Source organism: Phodopus roborovskii, unplaced genomic scaffold (genome assembly GCF_943737965.1).
Source record: "Phodopus roborovskii unplaced genomic scaffold, PHOROB, whole genome shotgun sequence".
NCBI classification, from domain to species: domain Eukaryota; kingdom Metazoa; phylum Chordata; class Mammalia; order Rodentia; family Cricetidae; genus Phodopus; species Phodopus roborovskii.
The window spans coordinates 1,863,071-1,879,758 of NW_026126422.1; the positions used below are offsets into that span (position 1 = coordinate 1,863,071).

At 39.4% G+C, this 16,688-nt stretch overlaps 2 protein-coding genes across 2 annotated transcripts in view; both read right to left on the reverse strand.

Annotated features, from left to right (window-relative positions):
• Positions 1-16,688, reverse strand: part of Adh5 (alcohol dehydrogenase 5 (class III), chi polypeptide) — a 131,708-nt gene that overhangs the window by 28,340 nt on the left and 86,680 nt on the right. The window lies entirely within an intron of this gene.
• Positions 723-16,094, reverse strand: Adh4 (alcohol dehydrogenase 4 (class II), pi polypeptide). The gene is made up of 8 exons (XM_051185410.1): positions 15,996-16,094; positions 15,153-15,291; positions 13,722-13,809; positions 11,680-11,911; positions 7,682-7,942; positions 4,993-5,122; positions 3,689-3,827; positions 723-1,220 (listed from the first exon to the last, which is right to left on the reverse strand). The coding sequence occupies exons 2-8, from the start codon at positions 15,280-15,282 to the stop codon at positions 1,196-1,198; spliced, it is 1,005 nt and encodes a 334-aa protein (XP_051041367.1). The 5' UTR covers positions 15,283-15,291; positions 15,996-16,094; the 3' UTR covers positions 723-1,195.

Consider the following 16,688-nt stretch of genomic DNA (forward strand, 5'->3'; position numbering starts at 1 on the left):
TGTGGCTGCTAGAAATTAAACCTGGGTCTTTTGGAAGAGCAGCCAGTGCTCTTACTGCTGAACCATCACTCCAGACCCATCTGCTTTATTTTAAGCACACTGGTACGGTGTTCTTTGTTCCCTCTTTTCTTGAAACAGGAGTTTCTCTGTGTTGCCCTGGCTGTCTTAGAACCAGCTCTGTAGAACAGGCTGGCCTCAAGTTTAGAGGTTCGCCTGCCTCTGCCTTCTGAGAGCTGGGATTGAAGTGTGCCTGCCACTGCCCTGCTTGCCCTTATTACTTTTAGTTGACTTTAGAATATAGCATCAGTTTGTGCCAATTACTGTTTATTGTCCAGCAAAGCACAAAATATAGTTTGTTACAATTAACAGACAAAAGGACAGTTATTTTAGAAAGAGAAATTGAGAGTATAGATTTTTTTTTTTTTTGGTTGTGGGCCTAGCCTTTAATGGCTGAGCCATCTCTCTAGATCAAGAGAGAGTATAGATTTTTAAAAAAATATTTTTAATGTAGATTTTGATGTCCCATTACTTATGATTGTAGTGAATGATTATAAAATGGGGCTAAGAGAAAAGAAATTAACAGATATTAAAAAAGAAATTAGCATCTGTGTTCGAATAGCTTATAGTTTATTAGAACACAGAAACCATATAATAATATTTTATGCACATGTGTGTGCGTGCGTGCATGCACACACACACACACACACACTACAGTTTTATTCCAGTAAAAAAAATTACTTTATTGTGGAAAACTGTCAACATAGATGAAAATGGAAAGAATAGTATAATGAAATTCCATGTATTCATCCCCCAGCTTAACTTACAAAAACATAGCCAATCTTACTTATTTTTTCATTTCCCACCCCACTTCTGAAAGACAGTTTTAAACAGTTCCTAAACATATGATTCTATTTGTACACACTTGAGGTATCTTATTCATTCCTTCATCCATTTATTTTTTTGCACATGCGAAGCAAGGAATGTATTCCTGAGCCTCAGCCCCAGCATCAGTTATTTCATATAGGACATCTGAATATATTTTATAGGTACACTTGCTATATAATTTACAGTTAATTTATGTTGAGAAACAAAGTGTCAACTTGTACTTAAACTTTCTTTGGCTCATTACACCATGTGAAGTAGTAAGTTCTTCAGACAGGTTCAGATCCAATCATATTCCAAAGGTCATGCATCTTCAAAAGGTCAGGATTATTCGGATGCTGATAATAATAATAATAATAATAATAATAATAAAACAATAAATACTATTTATATGAACATCTATCCAAAGTCCACAAGCTTGTTTTTCTTTTCACTTCAGAGTTTGAGCTAATCTTTCTTTAGAGAAACATGTACACCATTAACATATACTATTTATATGTAATAATGGGGTCCATTATGACATTTTAAGGCATGTATACAGTGTTCTTTGATCATATTCACTCTCATCCTCCTGGCTTGTTTCGCTCCTTCCTTCAGTAGATGCCCACATTGTTAGGAATCCCTTCTCCTCCTCCTTCTTCTTGTTTTTTTGAGCCTGTCCTGGAACTTGCTCTGTAGACCAGGGTGGGCTCGAACTCACAGAGATCCTCCTGCCTCTGCCTCCTGAGTGTTGGGAGTAAAGACGTGCACCACCGACGCTTGGCTAATTTTTTCTTTTTTGTCATCTTCCTCCATTCATAGCATTAATAACATCTGTGACAGTGTTAACAGACTGGAGGGAAAGGGGGACTTTTGACATGACAGAGTGAGGCCCCTGTTGCTGGTGGTGCTGTTGAGAGTTAAGGCATCCCAGCTGGGGAAGGAGGTGTTAGTTCCACTCTTATGGAAGTAGAACGCCAAAGGAGAGACAGCTTGATGTGTTTGGATGCCACTTTCTGAAAACGTCAACAATGGCAATCCCGAGTCATCCCCATGTGTATGAACAAGGACAGAAACCCAATCTCAGACAACACAGCAAGAGCTGAAAAATGTTGGCATACGCAGGTGCCATGCCTAAAAATGTTCTCTACCTAGGCAATGGAAGGTACATGTACTGTGGAGTGAGTCCTTCACTCCTTTTTCTCTATGTAGTTAGGAAGGCAGGGGGACTTGACCTCTCATGTGATTCCTGTACCTTTGTGGTGGTGGCCGCTTGTCCATCTGTAGTTAGGTGATTCCCTCAGGGCTAGTGAGGGAGTATGATACCTCACGTAGACCTTCCCCTAAGCTTCTGCTCAACCACTAACTGCTTAGGAATTCCTTGTGGAATATGGGAGATTGGTCCATCTGCTAACAGTGCAAGGTGACATTTTTCACTTGTCCGCCACCACTTAGCAATCCTTGTGGATATATTTTATGACTGAGAATGCCAGGGGAAAGGGCTGTGGTAGAGGAACTATGGACCCAAGTTCTCAGGCCTCCCAACCCAACCCCTAACAAATATTGTGGGCATGTTGAGATTTACAAGATATTGCTATTGCAGGGTTTATCTACTATGTTTACATAATGTCGCTTTAAGAATAACCATTTATTTTTCTCCTTTTCTTGAACTTTTTGATATGCTGTGGCAAATGTGTTTGCAAATTGGGAAAGTAATGTCAGTGGAACATTTTCTCCTGTTTCTTTTCCATGAAATAACCTGGCTCCTTACCCCATGGGCCCATTTTCTTTTTCTGCAATGTTTATTCTCTGCGTCCATCCATCTCCCATTACTTTCACTTTAGTTTAGGCCCCACACTTTAACTATCCCTCCTCGTCTTTGCCATGTCTTTTAAGTTCTTTGCCCTATTTCTCTCCTAAATATCATTGTTCTTGGTGTTCACTCTTTGCTTCTATTAACGAAGGCTGTAAATTAACTAAAATAATTAACCCCAGTCTTACACAATCCTGAGCCTCTAGAAATTCCTCATTTGGAGTATTTCTATAGATTAATACCTAGGAACCAATATTGAGCACAGTGTAGCTAAAATTGTTGGGCAAGGGGACTTACAGGAGCCCCAGGACAAGGCAAGGCAGAGAGAGCTGAGGTCTATATATACCTGATACCTGCCACTCTCTGTTCACATCTTAGTGGTTGCACAGGGCGCTGGCCATGAAGGCCCCTTGTCAAATCACAGAAAAAAATTCTAGACTTAGGCACACTGGACCAGCGGAACACTCTGTTATGCTGTAGAAGTCTTTCCTTCTAGGGCTTGAGTTAACAATTCTTTGTGAAAGGGAAAATATCTATCAGTTTATGCCACTACTGCCTGCATAACATATATACATAGCACTGTGTATTGCATAAACGGAAGCCTTTCTTTCTTTCTTTTTTTTCCAAATGGCTATTTGATCTGGTAAACGCATTTGGTGATTTTGATGTAGAGAGTCTGAAGAGACATCTGGTTAGTTGTTAGGTTAAAGAAGAACCCTAAAGGTTGGGGTTAGAAAGTTGGCTCACTGGGTAGGAGCATTTGATGCTCTTGCAGAGGAGCCAGGTTCAGTTCCCAGCACCCACATCATATGGCTCACAATCACCTGTAATTCTAGGTCCAGGGCATCTGACACCTAATCTTGGCTTGCTCAGGCACCCATATGCACATGGTGCGCACGCACACACACACACACACACACACACACACACACACACACACACACACACACAGAGTCACAAATGAAGACTCATCAAGGATTTCTTAACTACTCAGTCATAGACTTGGCAGTTTACCTTTTTCCTGCGTTCATCAGGTCGATTGCCTCATTTATTCTGTCAAAAGGTAGGGTATGGGTCACCAGCACATCCAGATCGAATTTCTTATTCTTGTAGTCAATAACCAGGTTTGGGACAGAATCTACGCTTTTCCAACCTGTAATTTGACCACAATGTCATATAAAGAAAGTCGTGCCATTTGACACACAGCAGTAGTTTAAGTTTTCTCCTTTAAAGACACCTTTATGGAACCCATACATGACATGATGTACTTTGCTAATATCTCCTCTCCTTGAGCTTTCTCTCTTGTTACCTGGCCCACCTCCTGCTGGCTCCTTTAGTTTAATGTCTTGTTTGTTTAAATCTAGATAAGTGTGTTTGTTGAAGAGGGTGAAATTGCTAGGTCAGATCTGGGTTACTTTAATACATTAAGCTTACGCTTTGCTTCATCTTTGATTTTTATGGATTTATTATATTTAAATATTCTTTTTTGCTAGGATGTGGTGGCACACATCTTTAATCCCAGCACTTAGGAGGCAGAGGCAGTTAGATCTCAGGGTACAAGGCCACCCTGGTCCACAGAGTGAGTTCCACGACAGCCAGAAATACACAAAGAAACCCTGTCTTGGGGCTGGAGAGATGGCTCAGAGGTTAAGAGCACTGGCTGCTCTTCCAGAGGTCCTGAGTTCAATTCCCCGCAACCACATGGTGGCTCACAGACATCTGTAATGAGATCTTGTGCGGCATTCAGGCATACATGGAGGCAGAATGTTGTTTACATAATAAAATGTTAAGAAAGAAAAAAGAAAGAAAAAAGAAACCCTGTCTCAAAATGTCAAAATAAGTAAATAAATAATGAAGGGTTTCTTCATAAGAAAAATTCAAGATTGCTATCTGCTCTAGCTAAGAATTACCTTACTTAGAATAAACTTCACTTTTGCTCCTCTCAATGGTTGCTTTGTTTCAATACCACTTGCATTTTTCCCCTTTTCTTTTGAGATAGGTCCATGCTATACAAGTCGGGTAGGCCTTGAACTCAGTATATGAAGGCCTGCCTCAAACTTATGATCCATCTGCTTCATCCTCTTGAGTGCTGAGATTACAGCGTTGGACCGTTAAACCCAGCTACTTAAGCTGAATTTCAGTTTGTAAATTGTAGTCATATTTCCATACAAACTTCATTTACTTTTCAAATACTGGAGTAGTTTTAATATACTCAGTGCTTACACAAATTATTCTTCTTTTCAAAATTCAATAATTCTTAATAATTTCATATAATAGTGAGGAAAATGAAAAAAAAAACTATGAATAAAAAAACTAACCACCAAAGAATGTTCCATTTATAGAACGACCCATTATAATGTCCACGGTGGATATATTCATTTCATCAGCCTTTGCTCCAACCACAGTACACGATCCCCAGCCAAATATCGTGCAGTCCACCGCCGCTTTCTGAAAAGTCAGACAAAAGATTACCTGGCCACATGAAGAAATCAACTCTAGTGTGGCTATCTATGTACAGTGCTCCAGGGAAAATTTATATAATGTTGCCAGTTACAGAACTGGCTAAACTTAAGGAGGTCATCACACTATCTGGTTGAACGTTGAGACTCTAGTGTTTTATCATCTGTAAAGCCTACAAAAATAAATCCTTTTTGTTTTATTTGTCTGTGTAGTCCTGGTTGTCCTGAAACTGGTGTCACACTCAGAGATCTACCTGCCTTTGTCTCCCAAGTGCTGGGAGACACTACGCCTGACTAAAAAAAGTAATCTTAATACCACCCAAAAGATACTAAAAGGAAGTGGGAAATATTTTACCCTGTAAAAGTACTACTGTTTGGCTGCAAGATATAACATGTATATGGAGAACCCCGAATATCGAATTATGAAGAGTCTGTAGAGCATGAACTTTAATCAGTAATGGTTTGGCAAGCTACCACAAACATTTACTAAAACGAGAAATTCATGGGGCCTGGGATCAAAATATTGAAAAGTATGAAGAGAGAGCTAGTAAGTGATTCTGTAGAGCCTGGGAAATGAGTCACACATTGGATACTTAGGTTTAAAAGTAGGATAAATATGGACAAATGCTATTTAAAATTGAGCAAAAATACTAGAAAAGAATACTTTGTTTCTCTACATTTTGTTTTTATACTATGGCTATCTTGTATCCTTCATGTTATATCTGCCTTGTTGAGATTGTGAGGCCATGGTTTTGAACTTCCTTGATTGCTGAGTCTCCACTTGGGAGAGTAGCCCAAGAGACCTAGACATAAGCTAATCATTGAGATGAAGAACGTTGTAAATCTGAGGTTGATGTAAAAATGCTAAGAATGGAAAATGTAAGTTTCAGTGTGGGAGGTCACTTCATGTAGAACCATAGGCAAACAGACAGATGAAATCTTTTGAGACTCATATAGAAGACAAGTTTAAACTTCGTTCACATCCTTTGTGGCCAACTTGATTTTGAATTTTGGGGTGATACTTTACAAAAATCTTTGTTGGCTTCACATTGCTGAACACTGCGTCAGCTCCTGCCTCCAGGTTCCTGCCGTTGTGTGAGCTTTTCCTGGCTTCGTTCAATGATGGACTATAATGTGGAAATGTAAGCCAGAAAACCCCTCTCCTCTCCATGGTGTTTGGTCATGTGTTTTATCACAGCAATAGAAACCCTAACTAAGACAAAGTCTAATGCTAGCTATCATAATAAATAAAAAATGTGGTGGGTAGGTTGCCTTTCCTGTAAGAACTGAGCTGTGGGAAGGAAGTACAGAACAGATGTGGAGACTATAGGCAGCATGCTGGGAAATGCAGAATACAGGGCACAGCACACATGAGAAACCCTGAATAAGCGCTGTCTTCCTTAAAGTCAATGTTTACCAGCTTTTACAGCCTGCTAGATGCTGTTAGGCGGCTTGTGTGGGGCTTTTGAATTGCTTCCTTCCTGGCTCCATTCTTCCAGGGAATGTTCTGGTCAGATAATACCCAGGGAAGGAAATAGCATGAAGTCTGTTTCTTTATAGCTTTTTACCCCTTTTAACCACCCCGAAGAGGAGAGTTAGTAACCAGTGTCACTCACTTGGAAAAACATACCAACTGCTGGTCACCCACATTAGGGAAACAGGAACAGAGAAGATGAATAACTTAGCTGGGGGTCACTTCATCCCCAAACAAACAAAAATTGAAATTAGTGTTGTGAGAAAGTACAAACTAGGTGATTATCTACTGAAGAATAAAGCTGGGCACTACCACAGTCAAAAACTACGGAGACGACCTGTTTGTGATGGGTGGCGCGTCACCTTTTTTACTTGACTTGATAGAAGGGGGAGGACACGTCCATAGCTAAGTAAAAATAAAGGAACCCTCAAGTTACCTGTGAGAAATAATTGGAATCATTGTGGAGAACAAATTTGGAAAATATTATTTTCCTGAGCCCTCAAAAGAACAAACACGTGGAAATAAGTGGCATGCTGGTCATCTTGGAGGCCTGAGCTCAGAGACCACACTGGCATTTGGGAAGTGCTCTGACTTAGACTTGGTCTGACAGTGTCCTTGAAGGATTCATGCATTGGTATTCCATGTGGCAATGTTGATAACTGGTTGGGATCTTTAACAGGCCTAATGGATACACATGTTCCTATCATGATCCCTTTCATGTGTGGTGTTGCAGGAGGAGATTGGCCCTGTGCTGTTTAGATTTTTTTCAGCTTCCAAAATGTAAGCAGAATAAACCCTTTCTCTTAATAAGCACCAAAACCACAGGTATTTCATCATAGTGACATGAAGCAGACTAACAGAGAAGCCACAGCAGTGAGCGTTGACCCAAAGTGTGGCTAAGGGAGTAGATGAGTTGTAGCTGACAATTCTTTTCTTTCTGGCCTTTGAAAATATTAATATTAAGAAAGATATCTACTGTTATTAACATGGCTCCCTTTCCCTTATTATTTGGTGATTAGAGAAACATTAGAAGTAAGATGCATGGCCTGAGGATGGGGAGAGAAATCCACATACCAGGGTCTGAGCTGTTCCTGCACAGTCAAGGGAGAAATCCACACCTCCGTTGGTCAGTTCAGTGATGACATCCTGGACAGGTTTATCTAGGTCCTTGGGATTAAGGCAGTCAGTGGCTCCCAGGGCCTTAGCTTTTGGAAATTTCTCACTGTTGATGTCAATAGCGATGATTCTGGAAGCACCTGCTGTTTTACACCCAATTACAGCAGAAAGACCTACACAGCCCAGGCCGAAGACAGCGCAGGTGGAACCAGGGGTGACCTGCAGGCAGGACAAGTACAGGGTGACTTAAAGCTGCTGCTCTCAGCCCTTTTCAGGGGAGGGAGAGATAACTCAGACACATGATGTAAAGATGCCTGCTATAAAGCTATGATGTATCCAGTGGTGAAACCCTCCACTGTGAAGACAGTGCATTCCTACCAAAATTTGTACAATTATTCAAGGGCCATTGACACAGCAGTTCTTAAGGAGCAAACCCAAGTGGAAGGAATCCTGTTATCTCACCTTGCCCTTCAGTGATGTTAGAAAACAATTAAAAAAGCCCACATAGTCTAAAGGAGCATCCCCCTCCGAGACTGGGTCAGAGGTAAATAAGGTTCTAATGGACCTTATTTTGCTGCACAGTTGTTTTTGAGAGACCATTAACCATTAACATTTCTATAAATGCACTTGGTTATTCTAAATTGTCACTAATTAGGTGGGATGAAGTCTGAATGTCTTTGCATGGCACTGAAGGATGCTCCTCACTGGTTGGAGACATGGTCCCACTATTAGGCCACAGTGGCCTTGAACTTGAGACCATCTTGCTCAGGCCTCTACAGTGCTGTGTAGGACAGGCATGTGATACCACACTTGGTGAAGTTTTGGTGACTCCTATTTACCTTTCAGCTTAATTTCCATGATTTTCCACAATAGCCATATATGGTGGCACTCTTCTGTGTCTTAATCTCTCCCTGAGTTCAGCCAGTGTACTTGTCATCCAATTCCCTTAAGTTAAAGTATACCCTGTCCTTCTAGGCCTGGCGCACACAGCACTCTCTCCCTGGAACTGTTTTTGATTCTTTAATCAGAAATCAGTGCTGTTTTGCTTTTCTAATACCATGCACACTAGTTTATACCACCCCCTTTCTTGAATTGGTTTTGAATCAGGGCATTGCATTGTAAAGCAGGCTGACCTGGAACTCACTATTTAGCTTATGTTGGCCTCATAGTGATCCTTTGACCTCAGTCTCTCTAATGCTGGGAATACAGGCATGAGCCATTGTGTTGGCCAGTGTTGGCAGAGGCTTGTTTAATCTCCCACATTATTGAGGACTCATGTATACCAAGTCTTTGATGAAGAGCTTCTCACACTGACTTAAATAGACGCAATGCACAGTATGGTAAGAGAAAGCATGTAGTTGGCACAAATTCTTAGAAGAGTAGCAGAAAATATGTCACAGAGGAAGCTTAATTAGTATTTTTAGATTAACTGTTTAGATTAAAGAATGAGCAAAAAGAGGAGATAAAATCTGTCCAAGCGACATATTGGTGTCACCTAATTTGGAAACTTAATTAGTAAGGAGCACAGATGTTGCACATCTTTTAGTTTATGCAATGGGGAAAGACAGGATGTTGAGTAATCCTGCTGAGAAAACTGATAATAACATGCAGAAAAAAATAGGCTTTCTTTCTTCCTTCCTTCCTTCCTTCCTTCCTTCCTTTCTTTCTTTCTTTCTTTCTTTTTCTATCTCTTTCTTTCTTGAGACAAGGGTTTCTATGCAGCTCTGGCTCTCTTGGAACTCCCTATGCAGATCGGGGTAGCCTCAAATCCACAGAGATCCATCTGCCTGTGCCTTCCGTGATCAAAGGCAGGTGCCACCATGTCCAACTGACGCTTATACCATATATAAATTCAGCTCACAATGGGTTAAAGACAAATGAAACAGATAAAGTTATAAATCCACTAGATGAAACATAATGGAAAGTATTCATGGCCACAATCTGCACAGTGATTTCTTGGATCTCATTCTAAAGAGCATAGGATCTGGGGCAAAGATCATAAGATCAAACAAGGCAATTGTGGGCCTAGTGAGGTCCTGTTTAAAAAATCAGAACAAAACAAAGAATTGAAGCATAGGAAACAAAAGAAAAATGGACCAATGGGATTATATTAGTCTAATAATCTTTTGCATAACTGAGGAGACAGCCAACAGAATTGAGAAAACCTAAGAAATGGGAAAATATATTTGCAAACTATACATCCACCTCAGCGCTAATACCAAAACATCTGAGGAAATCTGCACAGACTGGTGACTATCACCAGCAGCTAATCTATGCTTAAATATTGCCGGGAATACAAGTCGAGGGTTTTTATTATAGTAGGTAATTTTGTGAGGAAATAGATATGTTATTTTATCATTTGACAGTGTATCTATCTATCATCGATTTATCTATCTATCTCTGTCTATCCATCCATCTGAACATCACATTATACTCCATGTATAATTTTTATTGATTAAAATCATCCAGGAGACAGGAAAGAAGGCTCAGCAGTTAAGAGCACCTTCTGTTCTTGCAGAGGATCCAAGTTTGATTCCTAGCCCTTACATGGAAACTGAGAACCATCTTTAACTCCAGTTATAGCGGATTTGATGCCCTCTTCCACAGGCACATGTATTTCATGGTGCATATACATGCAGGCAAAACACTCAGACACATAAAATAAATACATTTGATAAAATGTTTAAAAGAAAACCTAACCCATCAAAATCTAAATTCGGGAAGTCCAGCATGGTGTGGCTCATGCCTGTGATTCTGGCACTTGGAAGGCAAAGTCAGGAGGACCATGGGTTTGAGGGAAGCCTGGTAGATGTAGTGGTGGTGGTGTTGGTGGGAGAGTGAATGAGTGAGCTACAGATAGACAGATGATAGGTAGATAGATAAATGATAGAAAGACAGATGATAGATAGAAGATAGATAGGTAGATAGAAATGTTAAGAAATATTTGTTTACACTATGAAGATGTGTCTTTGCCAAGGCACCTTCTGAGTGGTGTAATAAAGAGCTGAATGGCTAATAGCTAGGCAGAAAGAGGTTAGGCAGGACTTCCAGGGACAGAGAGGGCTCTGGGAAGAAGAAAGAAACCAGATGCAGAGGAAGCAGCATGGAGAGAAGAGACAATGAGCATATGACAGAACATAGATTAAAGTAAATGGGTTAATTTAAATTATAAGAGCTAGTGAGACAAACCTAAGCTAAGGTTGAACATTCAGAATTAATAATAAATCTCTGTGTCATTATTTGTGAGCTGGCAGCTGGAAGAAAAATCCAACTACATAGTTAGCAATAGACTGACTTATATCTAATGTATCTAGTGGAGTCAGTGCTTCAGGGATGTCTGAGGCATCTACCTCAGACATCATTTTTTTTTTTTCAATTTCAAGCTATCTTGTCTCTTTGTAATCTAGCCTTGCAAGAGCATTCAAATTCTAATATAATTTCAGGAACACATCTTTCAAGAACATACTCTCTTGAAACCACAAGAGGATGGGAAATGGGCAAATTCTTATTGACTGAGGGAAAATAATCTATAGAATCAGGGAGAAAGCTGGGTGACTAAATGAAGATAGGTAGGGTTTCTCCATTTAGAGGTCATGTTTTGATGAACTTTATTTAAATCAGGGCACATCTATATGTAGCTTACTAAACCAAAGTTTTATATATGCAATATAACTTAATGTGCTCACAACTATTGATTCTATTATTTAGCGACATCTAATCACAGAGGCTGAACTGGAGATGTAGTTCTTTGGTATAGCATTTTCCTAGCAGGTGCAATGCCTTGGGTTCAATCCCCAGGCTGTGAAAACAGAAAATTACAGAGGCAGTAAAAGCTACAGCTAATTACAGTGGCAATAAGCAGTGTAGCCAGATTGTGAGGACAATCCTAACTCCTTTATACAACATTGTCTCCCAGTAACCTCTGTTTGCAGACAACATAACATTTAATGATGTACCTTGGCAGTGTTGATGGCAGCCCCATAGCCCGATGAGAACCCACATCCAATCAGACAAACTCTCTCCAAATTTGCCTCGTCATCGACCCTGGCAAGATTGGCTTCTTTAACTACAGTGTATTGAGAGAATGAACTGACTCCCATGAAATGATAAATTGGTTTTCCTTTGCAGGTAAATCTACTTGTTCTGTCTTCCATGAGCTCTTGATCAATATTGGGGCATTTAAAGTTCCTAGAAAAAGAAAAGGACACAGTGAAGAAGAGATATTGGATATCATATATTTGTCGTGAACTTTTTATGGAATCTAATGGAAAAGTTGGGAAAATAATTTGTACTTTTCACACCATACATAGTATTTTTGAGCTATTTTAGTGTTAGTACCAACAAACTACTGATGAGTTCTTTCTGCGTGCCAGATGCTCTTGTAAGGCTATACTGTTAATATTTTTTTTCCCTGCTAGGAAGTTCAAGTAAAACTAAAAATAGAATAATACAATGACCTTCCATGTACTTCAGTGACCTTCCAGCTTAATTAACTGTCATGTCCTGTCCAGTCAAACTTCACTTGTCACTCTGCAATACACAACTCTTCTCCCACATCACACTGTCTGATCTGTATTGAGGTATTCATATTTCTAAAGGATTCCTTTAAGTTGGCACATTGCATTTTACTAAGATGTCTTTTTAAATTTATACCCACCACACTGTAATTTCCTTGTGGAAAGCTAGAGTTGTTGGTCCCATAGAATTTCTGTCCTTATCAGTGTTGCTGGGAATTGTTCTAAAAGCTGGTTTAATCTGTTTCTCTGTCTCAGCATTGTCTCTTAAATTAGAAGTTTTTATTGAAACGTCTGATTCATATTTCATGTTTTTTTGGAGGGGATACTTCAAAGGTGGTGTGATACATCTTATTAATTTCTCTTTTTATACTACTAGAATTCATAGCCATTGTCTAAATACATAATTTCATTAACAGTTTGCAAAAAAGTATAGTTTTAATTCAACCTTACAAACTGACATTAGTATCTTCCTATAGATGAGAAACAGAGGCATGGATATGAGTAAAACGGTTTGTAAACTATTTGCTTATTACGTGTGTGTATGTGCGTGAATGTATATGTGTCACATGTGTGTATGTGGCACAGAGGCCAGGAGAGGGCACTGGATCTCCTGGAACTGGAGTTATAGGTGGCTAGTGATGTTGGTAGATGTTGGTAACTGAGCCCAAGTCCTGTACGGTACTAGTGACCACTTTTAACAGCTGAGCCATCCCTCCAGCCCAGGTTTTAGTTTCTTAAATAACAAGCTTCAATCAGCATTCAGGACAAATACATCAGTTTTAGGTGACTAAGATTCACAACTGTTGTTGTGTCTGTGTGAGAAATCTGGGTTCAGTACCTGAAGCTGTGTTGCCCTGCCGTAAACTAATGTAACTCTACATACTCATTCTCACTCCCCTAAAAGTAGATACAATTTTAACTTGGGATTTATCATTCCAGTGATGTGTTCATATTTTTGTTACATACACATGTAACCTTAAATTTTGGTACTGTCTTTCTGTGACACATATATAGGATGTCTTTTAATGTCTTGCTCCTTTCCCTTAACGTGTGTAAAATAGGTTAGTATGTATATTTTAAATCTAACTATTTTCATTATATGGTATTTCATTGTGTTATTATATAGCAGCAAATAAACCTATTCTTTTATTGAAGGACACGACTATGGTTTTTTTATTGTTCTTATAAGCCAAATGACTTATTTTTTTTCCAAAAAAATCTTTACGTTCCTTTATTGGAGCAAGATTCCTGATATATACAGTGATGTATTTACTAAACAGAATACTGTGCAGAAATTACATATAATCAATCTAGACAGATTTCGGTTACATTTTGCCTATTGATGGAGTAGTTCCATTTATGAAGTTTTATACATCAAAAAACTTCAAATTTGACTGGGCTATCCATTAATCATCTCTGAAAAAGAAGCTACATGACTTACAAGACTCCTCTCACTCTTATTAACAGTGGAGGGGGCTTACCGGAGTTTCCCACAGAGGTTTGTAAGAGGACTCAGACAGAACTTGCACTTTTTACACTGAGGTGCAAAGAATGGAATTACTTTGTCACCTAGAAAGAAAGGCCGTATGTTAGATGGTACCTAAGATGCAGTTATAGTTTCTGAAGTGTGGCTAGCATACGAATTGTTGGCAGAGAATTTGCCTATTTATGCAAGGTCTCAGGTTTGATTTCCAGCCATAAAAAAACTTTCTCTGAGATAAATAGTAGAAAACACCATTTTTTTTGTAGTATACATTTTATATTCAACAAAAATATACTATTTCAGTAGAATAGAAGACTGTGGGTTCTTTCAAGTACTGTACTTTTGTCTTTCTTAATCTGCGTGGCAGCCAAGTAACAGCCTATACTGGTATTAAGAGGTGTATGGTTCTGGCTGGGAATATGATCACCAAAGTCTCTGAGTATGACTGTTGTTTACTGCCTTCCCAAACACTCTGTATGGAATAGAGAGCATCCCAGTAGGACAGAAGAGCTGAGACATGTAGGCTAGAGGTAGAGCCTTGTATTACTGCCTATGTTGTACCATTCTGATTCATTTTCTAGCTCTTCATCCAGTTCCTATTTGGTTCTTTGACGCCCAATGAGATGATAATTTCACGCGTGATCAGCAGTTAGTGTGTGGCAGCCAAAACATTGCTTATGTTTTACTTCTCACATCTGCCATTTTAGAATAGAAAAATCCAAGTCCAGTCACAAAAAATGTAACTGACCCCAGTCATACAGCTAGTAGATGGGAGAGTCAGGACTAAAGGTAGACACTGGTCACACCTTTAACAATGCAGGTATTGAGGGAGCAATCTGCTTCAGTGCTCATACTTGGAGTGGAGAATACTATTGTGCCTTCAAGTTTGGATGGAGGGGTGATATGGCTCATCAGAGACTCACACCAGTATACACTGTATATGTTACACAACATGATGAGCCACTGGCACGCTTCAGGGTATTGTGTTTTATCTCCTGAACTCCCAAACACTTTGACTGAAATTGATATGTGTGTGATGCCTTTCCCTTAAGCCTCCTGCAAACTGTCACTCTTTACATAACCATAAAGTAAATTTCCATTTCACATAGAGGAAGTATTTGTGAAATAGTTGTGAGCCACGCAAGCTTCATTTTACACTAACCCTACAGCTTTGCTTCATAGGACAATTTCTCTGTTTACATAAATAACATGGCTGTATTTCTAGGATTTTTTTTTTTTTAGGCTATTCTGGTTTCAAACAGTCTGTTTCCTTGTTATGCCATGACAGATGGTTTGTGTCAGTGTTCCTTTAGGAAAGATGAACTCTGTCAGCAAAGCCCAGACAGCACAAAAAGCAAAGTCAATTGTGAGGAGCCATCGCAGGGAAGGCTGGGAATCGCTAGTTCATTGAAATCAAAAGGTAAAACACCTGGTTTGAAGTTGGTCACTCCTGGCCCAACACTTTCTACAATTCCAGCACACTCATGGCCAAGGACTACAGGAAAGAGAGCTTTCTTCTTAGGATTGGTAGCGTTGATGTCAGTGGGGCACACACACATGGCGATTACCTACAAAGCAACACAGATTTCAGCTGTGGCTCTATAGCTGTGTTCTTAGGCCCAGTGACACCATGAAGTGTTACAACCATCTTAGTCTTCAGTAAAAAAATTATATTTTGAAAAAAGGGACATATATCATTTACCATGTTATATTATTCTATTCCTGGAATGCAGTTTAATTTTCTAAATTTCATTGTTGCTGGAAAAAACCCTTACAGTGTTAGTGATACTGTTAGTAGGAGAGGAAACATCAAAGGTGAAAGGCAGGAGAGAACTTATACCAAGCAGTTGTGAGAACATAGGTCTACGTGGCCTTGTTGGAGGAAGTGTGTCACTGTAGAGGTGGGGTTTGTGGTCTCATATTTGCTCAAGCCACACCCAGTTTCTCAGATCACTTCCTGTTGCCTGTGAGTCGAGATGTAAGAACTCTCAGCTCCTTCTCTAGCACCTCGTCTGCCCGAGTGCTGCCTTACTTCCTGTCATGACAATAATGGACGAAATCTCTGAATTATAAGCACGCCACTCCAATTAAATGTTTTTCTTTATAAGAGTTACTGTGGTCATGGTGTCTCTTCATAGCAATAGAAACCCCAACCAAGACATAAGACAATGCATCTTTTTAAGTCTGCTTCTAAACTATAGCTGTCCATAGGAGAAAGTCAATATCCAGTTCAGAGTCAAGTCTGTATTGCTCAGCCGAAGTCCCTACTCACCTGAATTCGAACTTCATGAGCCTTAGGGGGAGACACTTCAACTTCTTCAATGCAAAGGGGATTGCCTGTTTCCCAGGCGATGGCTGCCTTGCATGTAATAACCTGAAAGACAGAGGAAGGAGAGAGGAGAGAGTTGAGAAGGAGAGTAGTGGTGGGAGAAGGAGGGAAAGATAGAATAAGATGGTTTTGTCCAAAAAAGGTCAATGCTATGGTGATACGAAACAGGAGTTTGTGACTAGATACTTGTGTTATTTTCAGGGGAAGATGCTTTAGCATATGCTAATTTCTACATTATAGCCATTGTAATTTTTATATTTTGAACAAACAAATACATAAAAATTTACCCTAATACTATGCCTACATATTTACCTCTATCACAGAGAAGATATACTTATAAGGCTTAAAGTTTGGTTGATAGTCAATAGGCATTTTTAACCAGCTCTAAAGTACCTGAGCCCAGGTCATTTGCCTAGATATGATTTGCTACTAGAGTATAGTCATTGGGCTAACTGTTAGAAGAAAGTTCAATTCTAAATCTGCTAACTTGGGATTGACCAAAGTCTTCAGATGATTAAAAAAAAATCTGGGAAGTGAGACAGTCAATTACACAATCAGTAGAGTGTAAGTTAAATAAAAATTGTTCTTTTTCTAAGAATTGAGTTAAAGTGCATGAAAAGAAACAAAACACCTAAA